This window comes from Aspergillus heteromorphus (assembly GCF_003184545.1).
Source record: "Aspergillus heteromorphus CBS 117.55 chromosome Unknown BO70scaffold_33, whole genome shotgun sequence".
Classification (NCBI taxonomy): Eukaryota; Fungi; Ascomycota; class Eurotiomycetes; order Eurotiales; family Aspergillaceae; genus Aspergillus; species Aspergillus heteromorphus.
In genome coordinates, this window is record NW_020290438.1 from 117,471 (window position 1) to 140,355 (window position 22,885).

General features: G+C 52.5%; 4 protein-coding genes across 4 annotated transcripts; 3 read left to right on the top strand and 1 right to left on the bottom strand.

Annotated features, from left to right (window-relative positions):
- Nucleotides 1-1,174: 1,174 nt before the first annotated feature.
- Nucleotides 1,175-7,565, bottom strand: BO70DRAFT_147379 (putative Rho guanyl nucleotide exchange factor). Its single transcript, XM_025538173.1, has 3 exons — nt 7,332-7,565; nt 2,613-7,225; nt 1,175-2,538 (listed from the first exon to the last, which is right to left on the bottom strand). Exons 2-3 carry the CDS (start codon nt 7,215-7,217, stop codon nt 1,351-1,353), a joined length of 5,793 nt encoding a protein of 1,930 aa, XP_025395543.1. The 5' UTR covers nt 7,218-7,225; nt 7,332-7,565; the 3' UTR covers nt 1,175-1,350.
- A 3,021-nt stretch (nt 7,566-10,586) lies between these two features.
- On the top strand, nt 10,587-10,974 carry BO70DRAFT_147391 (uncharacterized protein). The gene has a single exon (XM_025538174.1). The coding sequence runs from the start codon at nt 10,689-10,691 to the stop codon at nt 10,929-10,931; it is 243 nt and encodes an 80-aa protein (XP_025395544.1). The 5' UTR covers nt 10,587-10,688; the 3' UTR covers nt 10,932-10,974.
- Nucleotides 10,975-13,107: 2,133 nt separating this feature from the next.
- On the top strand, nt 13,108-13,990 carry BO70DRAFT_147445 (telomerase reverse transcriptase). The gene is made up of 2 exons (XM_025538175.1): nt 13,108-13,463; nt 13,521-13,990. The coding sequence occupies exons 1-2, from the start codon at nt 13,249-13,251 to the stop codon at nt 13,864-13,866; spliced, it is 561 nt and encodes a 186-aa protein (XP_025395545.1). The 5' UTR covers nt 13,108-13,248; the 3' UTR covers nt 13,867-13,990.
- Nucleotides 13,991-19,092: 5,102 nt separating this feature from the next.
- Nucleotides 19,093-21,797, top strand: BO70DRAFT_147477 (putative TBC domain protein). Its single transcript, XM_025538176.1, has 3 exons — nt 19,093-20,486; nt 20,543-20,997; nt 21,052-21,797. Exons 1-3 carry the CDS (start codon nt 19,283-19,285, stop codon nt 21,679-21,681), a joined length of 2,289 nt encoding a protein of 762 aa, XP_025395546.1. The 5' UTR covers nt 19,093-19,282; the 3' UTR covers nt 21,682-21,797.
- The last annotated feature ends 1,088 nt before the right edge of the window (nt 21,798-22,885 follow it).

Below are 22,885 nucleotides of genomic sequence, written 5' to 3' on the forward strand. Positions count from 1 at the left end.
GAATTCCTTATTGTATATTGGAGTTAATACCCGGTCTTGGATAATGCAATGCATACACACCTACCCTACCCCACGGGAAACCCTACCGAGACCAAACCCCCATTACCGTCGTCTCGGGCTTCCTTCTAGCTACATCATTTCCTTTTTACCCAATGTGTCCATGTCCATCCATGGTCATCATTCTTACCACTGCGTCTGTTCTTGTCGCTGCTGTTGTTGTTTTGTAACATCGGGGAGCATTCTGTGCCTCTTTCTTCCATGACATTGTCTGAAGTCCATACCATATCATACCATACGGCTTAATGAGATACGCCGAGCACTGACCGAACTGTATTGAGTTCTGCGTTGCGTTGCGTTACGTTGTATTGTCTTCGCATTCTAAATCATCCATCGGCATCGTCATCGTCATCGTCCGCCTTTACCTTCTGCTTTCCGTCCTTCTAAAGACCCTGCCTGCTATCATGGTTTGTGATTTGTGATTGCCTCCCTGCTCAAACTAATGCCCGTCTATACTTATGTAAGTTGTCCTGTCCTGTCCTATCCTTCTTTGCTAGGACTTTTGTCGGATATAGGAAGAAGCCTTTCTTTCTTCTAGTAGTAATATATCAGTAATAAGAATTCCACTCAAAACGCACTTACGTGTTTACTATTTTATATGCATGCATACAAACACCACCAGATCCCACTAGTAAGAAGCGCACCACAACAGACATTTATCAACTAAGTAATCAATCCATTCACTTTAATTTAATCAAGGGGTATCTAAAAGTACATATCAAGGTAGGAAGTAAGTAGTAAGTAGTCAGTCGCTCTCTCCTGGGACGCGACGCGAGGCAGCGCAGCACAGGAAACCTTCGAAAAAGGGGACACATCAACATCAAACTCCTTCCTCTGTGGCGTGTGCAAGCAAGCATGCATGCATAGTAGATACCTAGTCCATAGATAGATATTCCGATTCCGCCCAGTCATCCAGAATATTGAGATTGACCTCAATATCATGCCATATCATATCATATCAAGTCACAAGGACAAGCCGCAACCTGGTATTTCGCCAACACTGTATCCCACTAACCCGCTGAACGTAAAACAAGAGAGAAAAAAAGAGAAGAAAAGAAAAGAAAAAGGAAACAGAATAGGTCAAGGAAAGGTGAGATTCGACGGATGAGGCGCGCACATCGGAGAGACATAATGTTATGTCAACGTACGATGGCGACAAATGGTTGTTGAATGGTGAAAAGATAGAGAATGAAGCGTATCAGAGATTCCAGGTCTATGACGCTGGTGGTGGAGATTGCTCGGGAAAATGAGTGTCAAGGATGGAAAAGAAACGGAACGCGTTGTTCATCCAGCTTAGTTCGAAAGCTTCGCAAAGTGTTTGTTCCAGATCCATCCAACTTGGTGTGTAGGGTCATCCTGGTTCTTGGCCAGCCAGAGCTCCCCTTTCTCGGCGATGACATCAAAGATTTCCCCGGCCACGTATGTCAGGTAAGGATAGCCAGCCTCACGTCGGGCGCGGTCGATATTGAATTCGTAGATGCTCGCAGCGAGGAATAATACTGACGGCTCTTTGGGGGGGGCATTATCAGCACGTGGGTTGTTGTTGTCTTGGGGGTTGTCCGACATGGGCATCGCGGAGGAGAAAAAGCTCGAGTATCGGCCGGGGGAAGCTGGGGGCTCTTCCTCGGCTTTTGTATCGTCGCTGGAGGGTCCGATTACGTCAACTAGGAACGGAGAATCGAGGCTCAACCTAGGTAGGCTCGGGAAGGACTCGGTGTTGGGGTTAGATGCCGCTATGGAGCCAGATGAAGCATTGGTGATCTGTTGCAACATTTGGCTTCTCGGTATTTCAGTCGTCTCGTGCATAGCACGACCGGAAAAGGTTGAATCGGCCCTGTGGCGCCCATGCGATACCTGGGATTGAGTATCGAAGCTGGGTGAGTGGAAGGAATGGATGCCGCTGCCGAAATCCTGGGACACCTTAGGTGAGTCTTCCATGGTCGACCCTACGCGGGTGCTGACGCTGTTGACTGTAGAGGGTCGCCGAGGGGAGCTGATGGTGGCCCCAGTAGAGGGCGTGTTGAAGTTGACAAGGTTAACGGTGTCGGCAAGCAATGAACCATTGCAGATACCGAGAGACAAAACTTGCGCCTCGGAGCAGTTGAAGTTGGAGGACCAGTCCTCTACAATCTTCTGGATGTCGTCTGGGAACGACTCGAACAGAGACCCAAGCTTGTTCTGCATCTGCCGGAACCAAGTGGTCTGAATGTTAACGAAGTTTTTCAGACACGCCTCCATCAACTTGGCAGTCAGAGCATAGAGCTTGGGAAGTTCGTCCTTGAGGGTATCATTGAGCGCCATGAATTGTTCGCCCTGCTCAGTTGTCTTCTTATCCGGTTTATCGCCTCGGTCCTTTATGCTTCGAAAGCGAGCATAATCCATAAGACGCTTGTCGCGCTTTCTCATGACCCTCTGAGGTCCATCGTGCAGTTTGAGCAACGTGACCATTGGGTCAATGACACTCTTTCGAACCACCGTAAGCTGAAATCGTAAAGACAACCGGTTAGCGACACTAGAATCCATGGAAGGTAACGAATCATGGAAATCCGACTTACATGTTCGGGCAACGTCACCGTCATTATATCCCGGACGGAGGCACTGAGTTCATGCCATTTACCCTCGAGGTCGACGTAGTTTGATTGAGACACGTCAACAAACCCTTCAATCGCCGTCACGAATTCATTGAACCCGTCCATCGAAGCCTGGACCTCGCGTGTGTACATCTCGGCGTCGCGCATCACCAGTTGCAACTGGAAGAAGTTATCACCAAACTTTTGGGCCAATGTGTCGTATTCCTTGTCTTCGAACATATCGGAAAGTCCCACTTGCTGCTTCAACTTCTCGGTTCGTCGGCCAAAAGCTTTGGACAACCCCGTCCTCACGTCCGACTCTTTCCGTTTTCGACTGACCACTTGGCCCACCAGGTCGGCCCGTTTCTTCATCTCGTTGATGCGGACTGAGATACTCGTAACCTCTTCCAGGGCATGTTGGAGAGCCGTATGGTCGGGATGGTCGCTTGGGGTTGAGTCGAGCAGTTCGCTCAGCAAGAGAGGGTACTTCAAGATTCGTTGCACAGGCTTTACCAGGAGAGAATCCAAATCCCAGGCAGTAGTCAGGTCGGACGCCCAGTCTCGGCACTCCTTGAGCCAAATGGCAACCTTCGGGTTTCGCTGCAGTGTCTGAAGCTTCTTGTTAGCAGCGTCGTGGTTCTTCAGGTAATCGGCGTATATCTTCTCCATATAGCTCATTTGGTTGAGGAAGGCCTGGCCAATGAAGGTCAGGTTGTCTTTGTCCTGATCCGACAGGCCTGTCGTGCTCGAATTTTCCGACTCAGTCCTGGATGCAGGGTGGCGCGCACTGCGTTTACTACTCCACCGTTGAGATTTTGGCATCACATAAACGCTCTTTGCAGCATTCTTGAGTGCATCCTGAAACGCCATGGAAAACTGTACGACCTGGTCTGAATTTGCGAACAAAATCTTGACATCCTCCGCCGAAAGGTCCAGGCATGAGCTTGAGGTTCCTTTGTAGATATCGTCGACGACTTTCATGTCTCTTCCAAAGGTGTATTCCGTGTCAACAAGCTCCTTGATCACATGTCGCCGCTTCTTCAATCGACGTTGCTCTGGTGAAGGGGACTGGGCCTTGAGGCGAGGTTGCTCTAAGGTTGAAGGAGCCAGTGAAGTAGAAGATGAGCCAAGCGTCTGGGGAGAGGGTGTAGGCTCAAGCCTGCGAAGAGATGAATCTTCGCTACTTCCGGTGCTCTGGACGGGATCGAGCGGTGCAAATATGCCAGATATGATGGTACTGAAACGTTGCTCAGCAGCGTGCACGGTTGGAGGCAGCTGTCGCGGCTGTCGTACGGCGTCATTCTCTGTCGGCGTAGCTTCAGCTACCGGTTCTGCTTCATGGGATGGCAGGGGAGGTAGTTGCTTTTCACGGGAGTCGGTCTCTTGTGGCAGGTGTAATTTGATGGCCAACCCTAAGCCACGTTCATCGCCCTCGTCTGAGCACGAAGACTGCAGATTCGGTGTGGCTAACCGCGGTGTTGGAGCGCCACCGTGTGTTATATAGGCATCGCCATTTCGATCTTGCAAAACTGACCCATCTTCGGCAGCAACCTGCATCCAGTCCATAATAGATGGAGAAGCATGTTCCCAGTCATCGCGCAGGACTAGGCTTGCCGTTTGTCCAGGCCGATCCGAAGCAGAGAGATCGCCAATACGAGATACGACAACGGGATCGTCAGTCAAGCTGTCTGGCCTTCCATCTGCCATTCTATCCTCTGGGGATGCGCGAAGTGCAGGTAAAGGAAGGTCATGGCCTCGGCCATTAGCCAGTTCCTGAAGATAAAGCTGACCAACTCGTTTTGAATCCCAGCCGCCTAATCTTGCCAAGCTGGACGCGTTGGAAAATGCAAAGAGGTTTGCTTGAGACGTCGCCTCGCGTCTCGACTCGGGTGTGATATCGTTGTTATGTGAGAGAGAGGTCGGAAGCGGGTGGTCACTCATGGAAGGGGTACTCGAAGACGCAGAGCAAGATTGCGTCGCAGCTTCGCTGTCCTCCGTACACTGTTGTAGCTGAGAAAAGTCATCCCCGCTGTTCTCGCACTGCTCGTCTGCGGAGTGCTGGTTGCGAAGGGAAGACGACCAAGAGCTCATACTCCATCGGTTGGATCTCACCCCGTTAGTCGCTCCGTGTCGTACATAAACGTCGCATGACTCTGGGTTGTCGCTGCTGTCTACATGCTCATCAAAGCCAAAGCCGTTTTTCAGCATGATCGGTAGGGATTCCCTGTCATCATTTTCCGAGAAGCTACAATCCTGCTCATCGCATGATGAGCTGCTCGGACTGGACTCCCGGACATTCATAATCTGACTCAACAGAGCCCTGTGCGAGCTTTGTATTTTCTGTCGTGATAATTCGACTTGTGGCTCTATGTCAAACGCAGTGACATGGGTTTCGTTAGAACCAGTGGTAACGGCAGACTCGGGAGGCGCAGGGGAATTGGACTCGAATCCTAGCTCCCTTTCAACTATACCCGGGTGTCCGAGAGTTGGGGAATCCATCGTCATCAATTGTGCGGTGGACATCCGTTTGGAGTTCTCCTGCGTATGCACATCTGTATTGACATGGAGCTGAGGTAAGGCTTGCAGGTCTTCCGTGTCTTGTGTGTGTTGCGGTTCCTCATCGAAGTCGGCTACTTCCTCAATGACGGTTGCGTTATCCTCGATCTGGGAGTCCGGTTCAACTTCTCGCTCGGCTTGTTGTGGTGCTTCTGGTGTAGAATCCTGGGAGTGTTCACGATTGCCTTCCTGTGCCTCAACTTGACGTCGGAGCTCAGCTGCCTTCTCTTCCTTCCTCTCATTCTCTTGGACTGTGCGATTAAAAGCCTGCTGGATTCTTTCTCGCCGAGTCGCAAAGTCAACATGGCCTAGCTCCGGTAACCTTCGCTCACGTGGCCTGGGGTTCCTCGAATCTCGATCGCGGTTGATCTGATTCTGGAAATTCGATACCGTTTCAACCACTTTGGACCGGGACGTGAATGTGGAAGTCTGCGACACGGGCTGGCGCGGTCGGGAGCTGCGCAAGGCGGGCGACTTTTTGGGAGGGGGAGAGGCTATGTAAGCTTCTAAGAGCGCATTCCTTTCTGGAGGCTGATGACGGGACCGGCCATGAGAGACTTCCCGCTTTGCGCGTGGTGACGAGGAGGCCGCAACTTGGGATTGATCATCCTTAGTCATGTCACGCGGAGATTTGGGCGATGGTTTGGGAAGGCGGCTGGTGCCCTTCGGCGGCAGATGGATTTGCACGGCAGCACGGTTTCCGGAACTTGTGCCAGACCTTGAGGGGGGAGGAGAATCGTCCGAAACGGAAGGTGAATTGAGGCGGTGGGACGAAATCGGAATGCGTGATTTGGTATGTGGGTTGTCTGGGCATGTTTGGGAATTGGGCTGCAAGGGGGCCGGGACCGCCATGTGGGAAACGGAAGGGTGCGCTGTCTCTTCGACCGACCAGTTTCCAGCAAAATCGCTCCTCGTTCTCCGATGGGTATTGGCGCTGGATTCAGTACTCACGGCCTCGAGAAACGGTGTGCGTCCCAGATACCACGCAGTAGGCGTGAGGGGGGTCAAACCAGCTGAAGGATCAAGATGATCTAGGAACGCTGTGTTTGGGCTGGGGATGATCCCATCTGAACCTCGACGTCGCAAGTTCGCCGAATTTCCATATCCAGGGCTCGTGTCCAGTTTAAGGCTTGCTCCGAAAAGAGATCGTCGAGGAATCGATTCTGGCCAGTCTGGAGTATTCAAAGAATTGCCGTCGAAATCAGTCGTCCTCAGCTGCGGTGAGACAAGCTCTGGCGGAGAGTCGGAGCCGAATGCACTCGCAGGACGCCAGTGGTAAGTTTCTTGTTTCGTCGAAGTGCTGGGTGGTTCTCGTTGGCGAGGCAGAGCTCGAGGTTGGTGTGCTGCAGTAGGGCTAGTCGGGCTAGCAGCCCTCGAAGTCACCCGCGATCTGACAGTAGAAGTGGATGGAACCGGGAGCACTTGGTCGGCGTTATTGTTGAATTTGTTGATAAGGTCTTTGAATGATGTCTGCCCCGATCGTGCTGTCAACGCCCGCGCTGATGACCCCCAGGTAGATTCGTGCCCAACGCCTTTGTATGATGAGTCGGATGCCGAACGGTGCGGGCCAAGGTTTGCAGTTGACAAGTCTATCGAATGTATCGGTACCGATGATACACGTTGGAGATGTTTGGGGTGTTGTTTCTCTGCGGGAACCTCCTCGTTGACCTCCACCATGGAACGACCATTCGAATCGACACCACTCTCGTCTCCGGCCGCCAGGGTGGGCAAATGTGGTCGATAATAGTCGTCTGGGTCGGGCGAAGATCGACCGTAACTGTCGTGAGGGAGTTCCGGGGTTATGCTTGTAGGTGCAGGGAAGGGTTGCAGACTTGTGAGACCCGGCTGAGTAGGATACGTTTTACCCGACAGCGAAGGGACAGGAGTGGAGGACAGCGCTAGAGGGTCTTCGCGGGAGCCATTCGAAAGGGCGTCATAGAAGTAATCGTCGGTGTTGGGGGAGGATAGGCGCTGGAAATGACGAGGACTGCCGGCGAAGATGCCAGAAACGTGCTCGACATCACTCTCGGACATCTTGCATTCTTCAGGCAGAGAATCAGCGGGATAGTTCTTCGTCTTTTTTGCATTTGAGAAACATCAAACGGGGGGGATGGCAAATAACGGAAATAAAAATAAATAAATAAATACCCAGCAGATTGGTTGGTTGTGATTGTTCCAGTTCAAGGGTGCTAATCTTGCGATGCGTTGTCCACAGCTGGTAGGTCACAGATGCTATTGCAGGTTGTCCGGCCAGAACTACAAGGCAATCGTCACCGGGTAGTACCACCCGGGCACGGCGTCATATTTGGGATAAAATGAGACCACCAAGCCCACGGGACGATCCTGGACCTGTATCCTGAGGACCGGAGGATTTGTCCCACTGCGAAGCTCTCCGAAATGAACAAACGGGTCTGAAGCCGATAGGGACGAAGGTCCGGGGGGGAGGGGGGTTAGGGAGGTTGGGTTGACAACGGGGATGACAAGCAGTTCGGGGAGAAGGAAAGGAAAGTGAACGGCGATGGATAATAACAGCCAAAGTCAGACGGGCGCGGGACAAATCGTTTGCACGGCGTCTAACAGAAACAGGGGGATGAGGGGGAGGGGGAAGAAAGGAAGAAGTGTCCGTCACAGGCGGGCCGGGAGGGGTTTGGTGAGGTCAAAGTGACAGACAGTGTAATAATGAGAGGAAGTGAATGAGAGGAAGGGAAGAGGGAGAACGAGAGAACCGGGATGATGAACAGTGAACAGGTAAGGTCGGCAGTAAATCATACCCATCAAATAGTAGTACGTAGTAATGAATGAATCCTGGATGACAAGCCCCGAATCGGCCTGGTGGTCCTGTCGATTGAGAAGGGCTGCAGGTGGGCCAACAACCAGCAGCCAGCCCTGTTTGAGGGTGTGTCCGTGTTTCTACTTATTTTTATTCTGGTATGGAGGTGGTCATGACTCCGGTATTAATTACTTTGCTCAAGACTAGCCGACTAGGAGACTAGGTACCTGCTACGCTGCTAGTCTACGACGATTTGGGTTTGGGTGTGGGTGCGGAGAAGGTGGATTAGGGGCCGGCGAACAATTAAGAGGAAGAGAGAGGGGGGGTAGAAAAAAGAGGGGAGCCAGAAGAAGCTGGAGCCACCCAAACCACCTGGCATCAGGTACATCCTGTGTACGTGCTCCGTACTCCGTACTCCATGCTATAATAATGGTAGACTGTTACTAAAGGGGAAGTGAATGAATGGCATGCTAATTAAGGGAGCCAGAAAACTACAAAAGTAAAAAAAAAAAAAAAAAAAAAAAAAAAAAAAAAAAGGTTGTATGTAGGTAGGGCCTCGATCCCCGATGCCAATGCTTACCTACTTACCTCCCTAAGTAGGGACTATTACTTCTACCTACTACTACTCTACAATACAACTGCATATTAACTTATCCCGCCTGAAAAAATATGGTCCCAAAGCCAAGAGTGATCTCGAGGGAGGCACTGTCTGAAAGAAAAACCTGTCATGTAAGGTAATGTCAGTACCTGAAACTTTTGGCCTTGTGATGATAGCATATTTTTTTTGTTATGGAGCACAAAGCACTAAGGTAGGTAGTCGACGGTCTAGGTCTTTCAGACCTACAGTAGTAGATCTGGGCAGCCGGGTCTAAGGCGTAGGGTGTGATGAGGCAGGAGAAGGCTCTTGTTCGGATAGAGCCCGAGGACGGAGTTTCTAGGCAAGTATATACCTACGGAGGAGAAGTTGGTTCGCGCAGACGATGCCTTTGTTGGTGAAGCCCAGCCTCGTCATCCTATTTTCTCTTGCCACTTCCCCCCTCCTGGGCATGGAATCAACGAGAAAGTGGAAAAAACAAACGAGCGAGCTGGGTGATCTATCTAGATCATCTTTCATTGCCGATCGATCCCACTCAGTTAGCGGCCGGCTCTCCCGCACTCTGCAGTGACTGACTGAGCCAGGAAGGAGGAAGGTACTATGGGGCAGAGACCTATCCACTGCAAACCCATTCTAGCGCCTGTCAATTGTACGGTCGACATGCGAAAGAAAATTCCTTCGCGGCTTGCTAACGCGAAGAAGCCGAAGCAGAAAAGAAAGAAAGAAAGAAAAAATGCGCGGGTTGTTCGTTGCCCTTTTGGTTGTTCCATGGAACTTGATTCCATGCGCCAGTCTTTGGACGATTTACCTTTCCAGGTCCGTGGTCCTCGGCCATGTCGAGGAGACAAGGAATCGAACAACGCTCCCTCTGTCGTCAAGATTTCCCTCTTTCCTCCCTTCGTTTGCTGCTGCTGCTTTCTCCCGTTCATACACCGAAGGTCTGATGGTAGGTTGTACGCGATTCCTAGGTAGTAATCATCCAACGAACCCAGTACCTGTAATACGTATTGGTCGTGTAACACACGTTGTTTACATACCTGATACAGTAAGGTAATCCCGCATCGAGTCCCCATATAGGGCCGCATCATATCGGAGCTTGCTGAAGCCTGGCTAAGACATTAAGTGCATGGCCGTCATGTGCGTCCTGATCAGCTGGAACAGCCTTGAGTAGATGTATGCGCGATGCTTCAAAACGTTATTTCTCTCCCTACAATCTCTGCGTTTGCCCGGGAGTCTGCCTTGCCGAGTATCACGATCAGAAGCTGCCCAAGACCAACCATCCTTTGTCCTTTCGGGAGAATCCGATAGCAGCAGTCCTACCGATGCCACTACGGAATCTGACTCCTCTCATTGAGCTACGGGACAGATAAAGTCGAGTACATATCTCTCATGATCGTCCGTTCTTGTTTTGCCTTCCTCCGACTGCGCCGTTGCGCTCTTCCACCTGCCTTTCTCGTCTGCTCGACAGTAGTATTGTAGGAGCAAGGGAGAGAGAGGAAGGGGTCATGTTGCCCGCGGCCCTGTCGGTGTGTCGTAGACCAGTCGAAATAACTGCGCAAGTCAGTGCAACTGCCGAGTTAGTATACTACTAAGCTGTAGGTGAAGTAGTACACGGTACGGAGTACATGCAAAGCACCTATTGTGCTACCTACCTAAGGTGGTCGTGGTTATTGGTTAGCAACGGCCAGATTCCAACGGACCTACTTAGGTACTTAGTTAGTTAGTACTCGGTTCAAGGTAGTCAGGCAGCCTGTCCAAGCGGGCGAATCTACGGCAGATAAGCGTGTTATTAATCTATCAGCGCGCAAATCAGCGCAACTGATAGGTTTAGTGCAGCATGAAGGGATTTCCAGATCTGATATGCGTACTCCGTACAGAGTCCTCCGTACGACAGTCCCAATCCCCGACATGCTGTCGGGCTAAGCAATTGCGCCCATTGGGCCTGCTACACAAGACATGTTAAGCCACCGGATGCCTGGGTCTGATTCATATATATAATCAACTTTATTGCTTTTGCTATCGTTGGCGGTATGCGTCTGTCAATATTTAATTGCGTTTGCAAATCATCGCCCGCAAGAATCCACGGTTAGCCCTGACGTGCCTGGTTGACCCCACTGCTGCCCAGTATTTGGGAGTGGTCATGGAAGCGTCTAGTCTTGTTTGGAGCGGTCCACGGATATATACTTTTGAAGTATGGGGTCCCTCGCGGTCGTGTTGCAATCTAACTGGACGGGCAACCTCAGACAGGCACCCGAGGTCATTTTTTAGAGAGATGTCTATCCATCTCTATCTACTTATTTCCTTGACCGTGGACGGATGGGGTGCATATGATCCATACAGACGGAAGCCGCCGCGATGCAGCATTGAGTTGTGGTGGTGTTAGTATGCGGTCACACCGCTGATTCAACATTGGTTGTTTAATTGGCATCCTTACTGTGCGGATATAAAGCATCAGCCATCTGCATGCTTCAATTATAATCGGCAGTTTCATGCAGCGACATTTTTGACGCCCTGCTCATTCCCCTCCCCTGCCCTCCGGGGCGTTTGAGAGCGTTGGGGTTTGGGAGCAGGTACACACGATGCAGCAGCCAGGAGGCGGTCGACAGAAGCCTGCATTGCATGCCTCCCTTCCCCATCCCCAGGGGCTGCACGGTACTCACTTAGGCACTTAGCCCGGCTGACACGGTGGGGACGCAGTCGCAGTCCTTTGCGATTGAGCGACCTCCCCGGGAGTCGGGAATGCTGCCACTGTGCTAGGGCCTAGCGGCGACCTTTCTAGACCACCGTCGTTCCAGGGATCTGGCTCAGCTCCCCATCCTTGTCCGTGCGAGGCCGCAAGCACCGTGGCTGCGATGGTAATAATAAGAAAAATAATAATAATAATAATAGTAATAATATTATTGCCAGTCCATAACCTCATTATGATTTCTATTATTATCCGACAGTCTCGTCCGGAACAAAAGATCGACAGGTCATTCTGCTGATTGGGCAACTTTCCTCTTCCAGCCCCCAGCCACAGTCACATCCGCATCCGGACCCGAGTTCCAGGATTACTGCACGCTGTCGTTTTTGTTCTCGTCCTGTTGGTGCATGGAAGAAGAAGGTTCACAGGAGAAGGGTTAAAAAATCGATGAAGAATACAAAAATGAAAAAAAAATGAAAAAAAATATATATATATACACAAAGAACAATGTTAGAACAAGAGAAGCTGAGATCACAGGATTATTCGACCTATGCACTGTGGGCATTGTGATGCCCCCCCAGGTCATCCATCTCCCAGGATGAACCTGGCATATTTACCCACCCAATCCTTGCCACTGAAGGGTCATCTTCTTGGCCGCAATATACAACTTCAATGAACTTAAACCAATATTGACCGCTCAAGGAGGCACTCCGGCGGCCCGCCGGATGTCGCTTTCTTGCATCCGCATCCTTTGACAGACAGATATGCCAGAGTTTCTTCTGCCGTCTGCAATGTACTACTATCAATTTTACGGTTGGGTAGACAACACGGCCAGGCACACGTCACCTTGTCTTCAGCAGTACTTACTCCGTAATCTGTAAATCTTGGGTATTCCATTCATGCAGATTGGGATCATGCAAAAATCTCTTCCTTGTTCAAAGTACGGCGTAGAACTGCCCAGCGAAGTATCGGTAACGATCGGCGGTCGCTTACGCTACATTGAAGACTTTTTCCCCTCGAAAAGGCGAGAATTACCGATGCGATGCTGTAGACTGGCCCGTTGAGATGTCTGGTAGTCCATACGGAGCGAGAGACAGCATGGTTCTTTACACTCTGGTTCTCTGGGTTGACGGGTTAAGGCCGAAATTAACGAGCCACGAACCGAAGACCCTGATCGTTGCCACCTCTTTGGACCGGATCTGCGTTCCTGATCGACTGCTGGTAGTTTCAAGAGGAGAGAGCATCGCTCTGAAAGGGCGCCGACTCAATGAGGCTCCCCTGAGTCGTCAGTCGACAAATGTAATCGACAGGAGCTGCGCCTCAGAAGCCAAAATATAGAGTTCGGCGTGAGACACCTTCAAACGGCCCTTTCAAGCAGGTTGGCGTTGAGTATTGCCCTATCGAGCATCCAGCAGTTCCCTCCTCTTCTTCCGAGGAATGTGTTCGGTCGGGCTGGACTCCGTAATACATAATAAAAATAATTCTAACTTCGATTATTGACCGTTAGTGTTGTGCAGTCGGGAAATGCGTCGGCGAGTGGAGAATTGTTTCACTTCAAAACACCATGCCCCCCCATGCCCCATGGCCTTCCATCGCTTCGACAACTAGCGTCCTCCCCGATTGTCAAGGAGTGGAAACAAGTTCATGCTGGATGGACAGGGTCCTCCTGGCCGAAAGGCATTTGCCTGTGGCCCGGTGCATTGTGCAAGACAAGACAAGACCCATAACGTCATGACAAGAACATGATCTTTGCACGGCCAGTCCAGAACGCGAAAGGGGAAGCCGACGAAGGCCTGAGGCCGTGGTCCCGTGATCTCCGAGGGCCGCGTTACGCGCTTCCCCTTTCGGGTCATATCAACACAACGCCGCGGACCAACTTGGCATCTATCTGCATCTGCCATCAATCCGGAGTCATGGACGCTGGAACGATGTAAGCGTCAGGCGACCATCAATGTGAGGCGCACCGTCCCCTGAAGTCACCCATCTCGCCTTTGTTTGAGACGCCTAGCTCTCCTCGATGGGAAAGAAGAGGAAGAGACCCGTCAAGGGTGATCGTGCACAGGACAACTCGTCCCAGACAGATGTCACTACAGCACCCACTTGTTTCAGGAACCAGAGCGGCCTCTCCCCTGATCATCCTGCAGAGCACTCTCATCCGGTCATATCCTTATACTATCCCCAGGTTGTGACACTGCGGCAATACCTTTTGCGGCAGATATCGACGTCCTCCAGGTCTCGTCGTCGAAGAATTGCGTCAGTACGTGATGAATATCCTGACAAGGTGGCCAGTGACGATCGCTCGGAGACCCAACTTCGAGGACTTGCCAATTTACTCGACTCAACCCTAGTGGGGATATTGAAGGAGTCGCCTCCCACGTGCAATCAGGAACGACGACAGGAATTTGTCGCATTCACACAGTCACAGTCTAGGTCTGGACTCACCAGCACAGACACTGGGCCACCATGTGCGCAAGCAGAGGTAAGACCTGTCGACTTTACTACCAAGCTTCCTCCTCGACTATGGGGTTGTCGGTTCAGAGGTCTGATGTGCTCTCCCACCTATTACCATCGGTGTTTGATTTGGGACGGTATCTGGGTTTCGTCACAGCACCTTATCTGTCCTGGTAACCGCTAACGGTATAGTGTAGATAGTGGATTTTGTTGTGTCGTCTCTCTTCAAACGCTACGGCTTCTCCCGTCAGAATCAAAGTCATTTGTTGATCCGGGGCTTTACATGTGCGAGTGAGGGAGACAAGAATGGCGCACTTGCATGCAGCATTCCAGGCCTTGTGGCACGATTTCCAAATGACAATGTCCAGAGACTTAAGCAAGCGCCTTGGACAGAGGTCCTTGGCTTGCTGGGAAGCAACGGAGAAGAGACGATGTTGAGACTCTTGCTTGACTGTGGAGTATTCATGGCCGTGGACCAGCAGAAAGGTATCTACTTTCAACTCAGTGGTAAGCTCTTTTTCCCTGCAGAAGTAGTAGTAATATGCGCGCTGAGACCTCGTTAAAGGGCTCCCCCTATCGGCGCTTTATCCCATATCCAGTGATCTATTGCCCAAGAACACAGCTCCCCCTGTAAGGAATGAGTCTGCCTTGGCTTCTGGCGTTAGAGAAAAAGCCGCGATTGGCCATAAGAAAGCTTCAAAGCCACCGACTCCCATTATCTTCTTCCGTCGACGCATTCTCTACGCATCCCCGGTGTTTGATTCTACAGGGAGAGTGCAGTTTGGGTTGAACAATCATGTCCTGAGCCGTTTCCCTTCATCTGGCTGTTTAACCCAAACTATACACGTTCTGAAATACGTTTTCCCCAGACAGTTTGGCCTACGTAATGTTTTCACACGTATGGCAAGAGGTCCAGACATCCAAGCATTCAAAGACTTTTCATCGCGCGAGGAAGAAATTTCCAAACTGCAGAGGCAAATGCGACACCGGCCAGGTGCCGATGCAGGCGAGGAATCTGCATGGGTCGAGATACCGAAAAGGCTCCGTAATGCTGTAGAGCTGGCCCGGCAGTTGCAGAATCGACACAAGCGCTGCTCATATGCATCTTTGGTGAATTATTATTGTCCTTCTGAGGTATGCTCCGAACACCATTCAATTAGGACTCGGGACTGATGTTCGCCTCTAGCGTATTGGCCCGTGGTTACTTGGCCCTCATAGTTCTCAGCTTGAACCGCTGGACGGTGAACCAGAGCCTTCAGCGCCAGAGTCATTAATCACACAACCACGACTCTCTGGGCAGCAGGCTTCTTTGTCGCAACCAAGTTATGACGCCTCAGCACCATCAGACGCCTGTCTTCAGGTTGGTAGATCGGTGATCCGAGGGCCAAAGGCCAGCTTGACAGACTACGCAACCCCAGCCTCATCTGTATCTGCGTTCTGTCGCGCTGCATTGAAGAGCCTGATCCCACCTCAATTCTACGGGACCGGTCAACATAGGATTCGTCATCAAGATATTGTCTTAAAGCATGTCGACCGGTTTGTGCGTATGCGGCGGTTTGAGAACCTGAGTCTTCACGAGGTGTGCAAGGGCATAAAGGTTGGTCCAGCTGTCCTTATTTCTCGTATGGATTATGATTTAACAGAGGTGATATCCTGTTCGCAGATTACGTGCATCCCCTGGCTCGAGCCTCCTGCTGGTCCTAACTACAGCCCCTCACAACACAAGCTTTCATGGACTGACTCGCAGAAGCGCATGGAACTGCTCCATGAATTTATCTACTACGTGTTTGATTCAATTCTGATTCCTCTCATCCGTGCAAACTTCTATGTCACTGAGACTCAGTCCCATCGGAACTGCCTATTCTACTTCCGTCATGATGTCTGGCGTAAGTTGACGGCAAACCCAATGGCTGAACTCAAGGCTTCGGTTTTCGAGGAAATCAAGCCAGATATAGCCCGGGATGTGTTGGGGAAGAGGCGATTGGGATATGGGTTCTTACGGCTTCTACCCAAAACGACAGGCATCCGTCCCCTGTTGAACCTGAAGCGTAGAGTATCGACGCCAGGTCAGCCCCGGGGAGCCAGCGTGAATTCGACTCTGGCTCCTATCCACAGCATGCTGAGCTATGAGAAGACGCGAGCACCAGCTAAGCTGGGTGCATGCATTTCCTCGATGGGAGAAATCCACTCTCGACTGAAGGGCTTCAAAGAACTCCTGACAACGAAGCAGGAAACCCCCCTGATGCCGCCATTCTTTTTTGTGAAGCTTGATATCCAATCTTGCTTTGACACCATCCCACAGCAAAGACTGGTCCATTTTATTGAGAAACTGATTACCGAGGAGGCCTACCATTATACCAAGTACCTCGAAATAACACCATCCGATGAGTTTCACGACCTGGTGCCACTGGAGGAAAACCGACCAAACAAGCCTCGGCGCAGGTTTGTCGGCAGAGTCACCTCTGCGGCAAAACCACAGCACCTAGCGGAAGCGATCGCCACTGGTGAAATGAGAAATAGGCGAAACGCGGTCTTTGTCGATAAGTTGTTACAGAGGGAAGAGAATGCAGAGGATCTGCTGGACCTTCTTGATGAACACGTACGAAGCAACTTGGTCAAGATCGGGAAGGCGTTTTATCGACAACGCAGTGGCATCCCTCAAGGCTCGGTTTTGTCCAGTATGCTATGTAATCTCTTCTATGCAGACATGGAGCGGCAGGTGCTGGGGTTCGTGGAGTCGGAGAAGGCCTTGCTTCTTCGGCTGGTCGATGACTTCCTGCTCATCACCACCGATTCCGCCCTCGCCATGCGCTTTCTCCAGGCGATGCTCAAGGGACAGCCAGCGTATGGAGTCTCAGTCAACCCAACGAAAAGCCTGGTGAATTTTGCCGCGGCTGTGGAAGGGACGCAAATCCCGCGGCTTGTTGACACTCGACTGTTCCCTTACTGCGGGACCCTGATCGATACCCGTTCATTGGAGATCTACAAGGATCACGACCGGCTACTGGAAGGAGGCCAATCAGCCGCCGCGAGCCTGTCCAACTCGCTCACCGTCGACTTTACAAGAGCATCCGGCCGAACCCTTCACCGCAAACTGCTCGGATCATTCAAGCTCCTCATGCATCCCATGTACCTGGACACCGGGCACAACACCATCAACGCCGTGCTGTTCAATCTGTACGCGAGCTTTGTGACCTCGGGCATGAAGATGTACCGGTACTTGAAATCACTTGCAGGCCGAGCACACCCTACACCGGAAGTTGTGGTGGATATCATTCGCAGTTTGATGCAACTTGCCAACCGGCTGGTCCAAGCCCGAAGAGCGATAAAGCCACCAGGCGAGGCGACACCCCAGTCCTCGTCTCAATTCAAGGTGCACGCCTACGAGGTGGAGTACTTGGCAGCAGCGGCATTTCGATTTGTACTTGGACGCAAACAAAGCCGGTACGCGACGGTGTTGCGCTGGGTAGATGTGATCTTGAGACAGGCGCAGCCCAAGGCCAAGGCACCAGCCGGTCGTCTTGCTCAGGTGGTGCGAACAGGTAATTCGACGTATAGCGGCTGGAAATTCTAAAGCCATTCATTCAATAGTGAGATTCAACGAGGGTTGCGACCCCTTGCTGGGGTATGAACCAACCCTTGGGTGGATACGAGAGTTACATAGTTAGTACATTTAGACGTCAAGGGGGAGAGAAGAAGAATAATAATAATATTTGAGACCGAACAGATGTACTGTATACATCCATGGTGGCCAACTCTAAGGCCCACTGTTAAAAAACCGGCTGCAGACAGACAGCCCGAATCCCGCCGAGTGATGTAATTCCGCCGCACACTTGCAGGCCGGGGTGCTGGTGCTGGCTGGCCTTGGAAAGTTGGCACAGCCATGACGATGTGATTACGCTGCCGTGTAACGGTGGAGGAGGAACAGAACAAGGCGATCCCTCGATCCCCGATCGATCGTAAAGTAAAGAGGAGCCTGGTTGGTAAGGGAGGGAGGATATCTCCCCACGAGACAGATACTCCGTAGTCCGGACAGTCAAGCAAGAATGTATGAAGTAGTACTCCGTATCGTTGTCAATATTATTATTGTGTAGTGTGTAGTGTGTAGTGTGTAGTGTGTATTCCGGTAGACTTGTCGAGATGCAAACATCCACTGACCGAATGAGTGGAGTGGGGCGTACCTGCGATCGGTGGGCACGACCTCGAACCGCCCATGGTTACGGTAGGGTGACCACGCCCAGGGCGCCCGGAGCCGTGGGACTCCGGGCGGGCAGAAAGAAACCGCAGGTGGACCACAACAAACATACCACGGATCTGGTGGCTGTTCACTACTGGATCAGGGGAAGAGAGAGCCAAGGGGGAAGGGGAGGGGAAGGAGAAGGAGAAAGGGGGAGGCGAATGAATGAAATACCGGGACGACTGTCTAGCAACCAAATGTCAACAACTGAGTATTCATCTGGGTGTTGGTTGTGACTCCTTGCGAGTAGGGTTCTAGCATAGTAGTAGTGGTTGGTAGTGGTTAGGTTATTATTATGTTTGATGAACGATGTTGTTAATCGTTTATCCCCGGCAGTTGGAAGAATCGGACAGGAATGAGAACCCGACTAGTATTTTGTGGTTGCCTTCCACCCGCGCGGGTGTGGCGGTGCGGTATTAACTTCCATACCACTGACACTGGGGCTAGAGACAGAGCAGCTAGACTTGGAGTCTAGCAGTCTAGCAGTCTCTTCTTCGAAGGCTAGAAGTCATTACTATCCCTAATAGTCACGCCTAATCAAAGTAGCCAGCAAACAGTGCGCTGGCGAGCAGGAATCCTTCTGGAAGCCAGCCAATGAACTCGGGCCAGGCAGGTTCTCCAGCCCTGCTGCTAGCCCGAATGGGCGCAAGTGGCCCGCGTGGGATTGGCCAGGCCTGGTCCTCGCGGCCTGAGGCTCTCGCCCGCTTGCAGCTTCAGCCTTCATTCGGGCCTGCTTTGCATCCGGCCGCTCGTTAGTTTCATCTTCCATCCCATCCCCATCCCATCCCATTCCCCCCCCATTCATCCCCATCCCCTTCTCCTCTTTCTTCTTTCCCTCCTCCTCCTTCCCACCCCCATTCCTCTCGTTCTTCATCCGCCTCAAACTCTCGTTTCCCTGCATTCCGATCGTTCGATCTAGTCCATCGCTTTGATTTTCTCTCTCTCTGTCTTTCTCGTCTCATACCTCCGTCCATCTCATACATCCGTCTTCCCCCCCCCTTCCCGCTCCGGCCGGCCCCCAATGCACTGCTCGCTGCACGATTGACTCCTGATCCCCCTGTGAAAGAAAACGCCCCCCCGACCACTCCCCAGAACTGCCACCTGGTCCGCCTCTCGATTGCATGCGGAATTCACCCTGCGATTTCGTCACTCCTATTAATACTGCGCCCTCTGGAGCCGATCGTCCCTCCCTCCCCGTCCTTCGTTCCTGATAACGGTTTTCTTTTGTCTCCGCTCACGACGCGATCGGGAGTTCCTGTGCTCGCTTCCACCCCCTCCCCCCGCCAGCGCTTTCCGATTGCCTCGAGTATCTTCTCTCACGCTGATCTGGGAGAAATCTTGAAGCTTCGGTTGCTCTCCCGAGATGACCACCGTCATAACGACCCCGAACTCCCCTCCCGACCTATCCGGGTCCAAGTCCTCCAAGTCCTCCTCCTTCCGCTCCTCCTCGCAGCACTCCGGCCCCGAGGCCATCTTCACCGATATCTCCAACTTCGAAGAGGTGGATCTCCAAGATGATGCGCGCGTGGCGTACATGAATGGGGCCCCGCCGTATGCCCGGTCCGCGGCCCGCGCCTCAACGACCGTCGTGCAGACAAAGTCCGCCGCGGCGGTTGTCACAACTCGCGACCTGACAGCCACAAAGACGAGGCCTTCCTACCCGGCACAGGCTAATGGAACATTGGGACAACCGGGGCGCGGAGGCCCTAAGCAGAGGGCGGGCAACAAGCGGGAGCCCGCGGCAACGAAGCAAGCCCCCCTTCAAGTGGCCCAGCCTAATCGTTCGCGATCGACTTCCCCGCTACGGCCAGGTTCGAGTCTTGGTTCGTCGCCATCTGCCAACAGCCTCTCTCTCTCTTCAGTCAATGCTAGGACGCTCAACCGAAAGCCATCCTGGCAGCGGACCCGCAAGTCCCTGAAGGACCTGGAGGCGGAATACCATGACTCCGATGAGGAGCTACCCGAAGACGCGAGTTTGTGGAACGTCCCCATCTCTCCGCGGCCTGTCCAGGATCGATCCCCGTCGTCCCGGGCTCCGAGCCCGAGTGGTCGGAGTCCAGGCCCTCGTCCTCTACCCTTGTCGCATTCGGTTTCGCAAACTACCATTGCTCGATCGCCTTCCGGCTCCCGATCTCCCACCTCCCGATCCAATCGACCGATCGCGCGGTCCAGCTCAGCAGGACCCGAGCGCGGGCAGATCTCGCCGCGCAACCCGCGTGCGTATTCGTACAACAATATGATGTCTGATCTGTCGGAAGAGGCCAAGATCATCACGGAGGCCCTGGAATACCATGCCGATGAGCGCGATCGCAAGCGCGGGGAGAGCCTTCAAAGCGGACTGTCTTCGCTAAGATCGAGCGAGGAGTCGAAGCGAGCATCGAAAAACAACATCGAGCTCCCCCCATTGCAAAAGTCGAACATCATGATCGATCCGCTGCCTCCAAGCAAGGAGAAAGAGAAGGTCTTGACGCGGACGCGGCCCAGCTGGCTGCCACCCAAGGATCAGAAGGAGGAAAAACGGCACCTCAGGGAGTATAAAAGAATGATGGCGCAGTCACGAGAAGCAGGTATGTTTCGCCCGTTCCCTATGGAGTTGTCGGATCATGTGGCTGACAATCAGCAGACAAGCGCAGGGCTGCTAAGGCTGCTTCCGAGAAATGCGAAAAAGATAACACTCGCGAGACTCTCCAGCAGATCTGGGACGAGTACGTATGCCCGAATTGGGATAATGTCATTAATGAAACCCGCACGCGGGAGCTGTGGTGGCGAGGTGTGCCGCCCCGGATCCGGGGACCGACCTGGCAGCGTGCTATCGGCAATGAGCTGGCTCTATCCGAGGACACGTTCAAGAAGGCTCTGCAACGGGCCAAGGATGTGCGATCCAGGCCCGAGGGCGACTCCGGGGAGAGCAACAAGCGGATGAAGGAGTGGTTTGACACGATTGACACGGACGTGTCGAAGGCGTTCCCGGACCTGAACCTCTTCCAGGTCGGCGGGCCCCTACGCGATACGTTGATCGATGTCCTGCAGGCGTATTCCATGTACCGGAGCGACGTGGGCTACATCAGTGGGCTGCACGTGAGTGATCCCTGACGCTGTCTGTTTGACTGCGGCGACTGACCATTCTCCCAGACAATCGCGGCCCTCTTGGTCCTGCAATTCCCGTCGCCTTCTTCGGCGTTCCTTGCCATGGCCAACGCGCTCAACCGGCCGCTGCCCGTTGCTTTTCTCACGTTAGACCGTGGGGCTATCGGTCGTACCTATTCACTGGCGTCTGCGACGCTTCGGTATAAATTCCCCCGCCTGACGACCCATCTCTACGAGACGCTTCGCCTCAGCGACGAGGAGATCTGGGAACCGATGTTCCGCTCCCTCCTTTCGAACGGTCTGGACCTGGAGCGTCTCAGCCGGGTTTGGGACTGCTGGGTGTTCGAGGGAGACCGAATCATGATCCGCGCTGCAGTCGCGATCCTGGGTTGCTTACAACTGCAACTGTTCGGTTACACGAAGCCTGACGACCAGAGCCGGAAGGCCGCCAAGGACATTCTCAGCTGGGGCCCCCGCAACGGGGGCAGGGCCAAGGAGCGACACAGCGCTCCGGTGGCTTCTGCGACTGGGTTCGGCGGCGGCCAGCTTACTCCGGGCGTGGGTGACTACTGGATGCTCACCTCGGCGGGCGACGAAGACGGATTCATGCACGAGGTTCGGGAGGCAGGCAAGGTTCGGAACGGTGGTGCATCCGAGGAACCAGCCGCCGCTTGATGATCCGAACTGCCCCTGGCCCGGTCCGGTCCTCTTTTACTTCTTTTCACATTCCTTCGTTGAACATATTTACTACTTGGCTCGCGGCATTACATGTACCGGGGTCTTAATGATGAGCTGGGGTTATGGTTGTGGTTCGTTGTGCCGGGCTCTCTTGCCATCCGAAATGGTTTGTATGATATTGTATCCATATTTCCAAGACCTGACGTCGATGGCGCCTGCTCTAGGTACTTTACTTGAGATAAAAGATATTTTTCCGTATGAGACCCTGCCAGCTATTTAACTCTATCTCTACCTTTTTTTTTTTTTTTTTTTACCTTGTTCTCGTTAGGCTGTACTCCCCATTGGCCCCGTAATTTCCTCAAGTCATCTGCTCTGCTCTGCTCTTCAGAGCTTGTTACCGCGGCAATCCAACTACGGTCCCCCCAACCCGGTTCCGCGGTTCACAACGCCACATCTTTGGTCCGGGAAAATCCCTCAGATCAGCCCCGCGTTTCAGTCCCAAGCCTGAGTCTCTCGAAAGTCTGAATTGAACATGCATGTGTCATGCTGATGCATACTACTACTAGTATGCTTTCCCTTCCGCCATCGCATCGCAGCGGTGGACACTTCCCCTTCCCCTTCATCCCCTCCTCCCCCCCCTTGCAGACGCCACCCCTGTCCGTCCTGTCTGGTTAGTGGTTTGTCCCAGAAAGCAGGTATCTCGTTGGATGTGTTTTCCAATCGGACTTTCTTTTTTTTTTTTTTCTTTCTTTGTTTCTGGCTGGGGGTGTGTGTGTGTGCGTGTGTGTCTGTGTTGCACGTACGCCAAACAGAATACTGAATCATGCGCATGATTGATGGATTTGACTCTAATATCCCCGCGCACGGTCCCAGGACCCTACCTACATATATGTTACATATGCGTCTGGGTCCAAAGCTGCAGGCTGGATGGAGACGCGCTCTAGACTGAGCCACTGATCCTTCGACCCTGCGCGGGATTTTGTCTTTGGGCCGTGGCCAATAAGCTGGGCTTTTAGGGGGGGGTGCTTTGGCTGGTAGGTAAGGTAAGGTACTTTACTTTGGTGTCTGTCTACCGTACCTGGTATTGAGTGAGTGGATTGGCAAATGCCTCATAGGGTAGGGGGGGGGGGGGGGTTCTAGGGGTTTCTTCCTATAATAATGGTAGGTCCCGTATGTCAATGTCGATGTCAGTTATAATCAT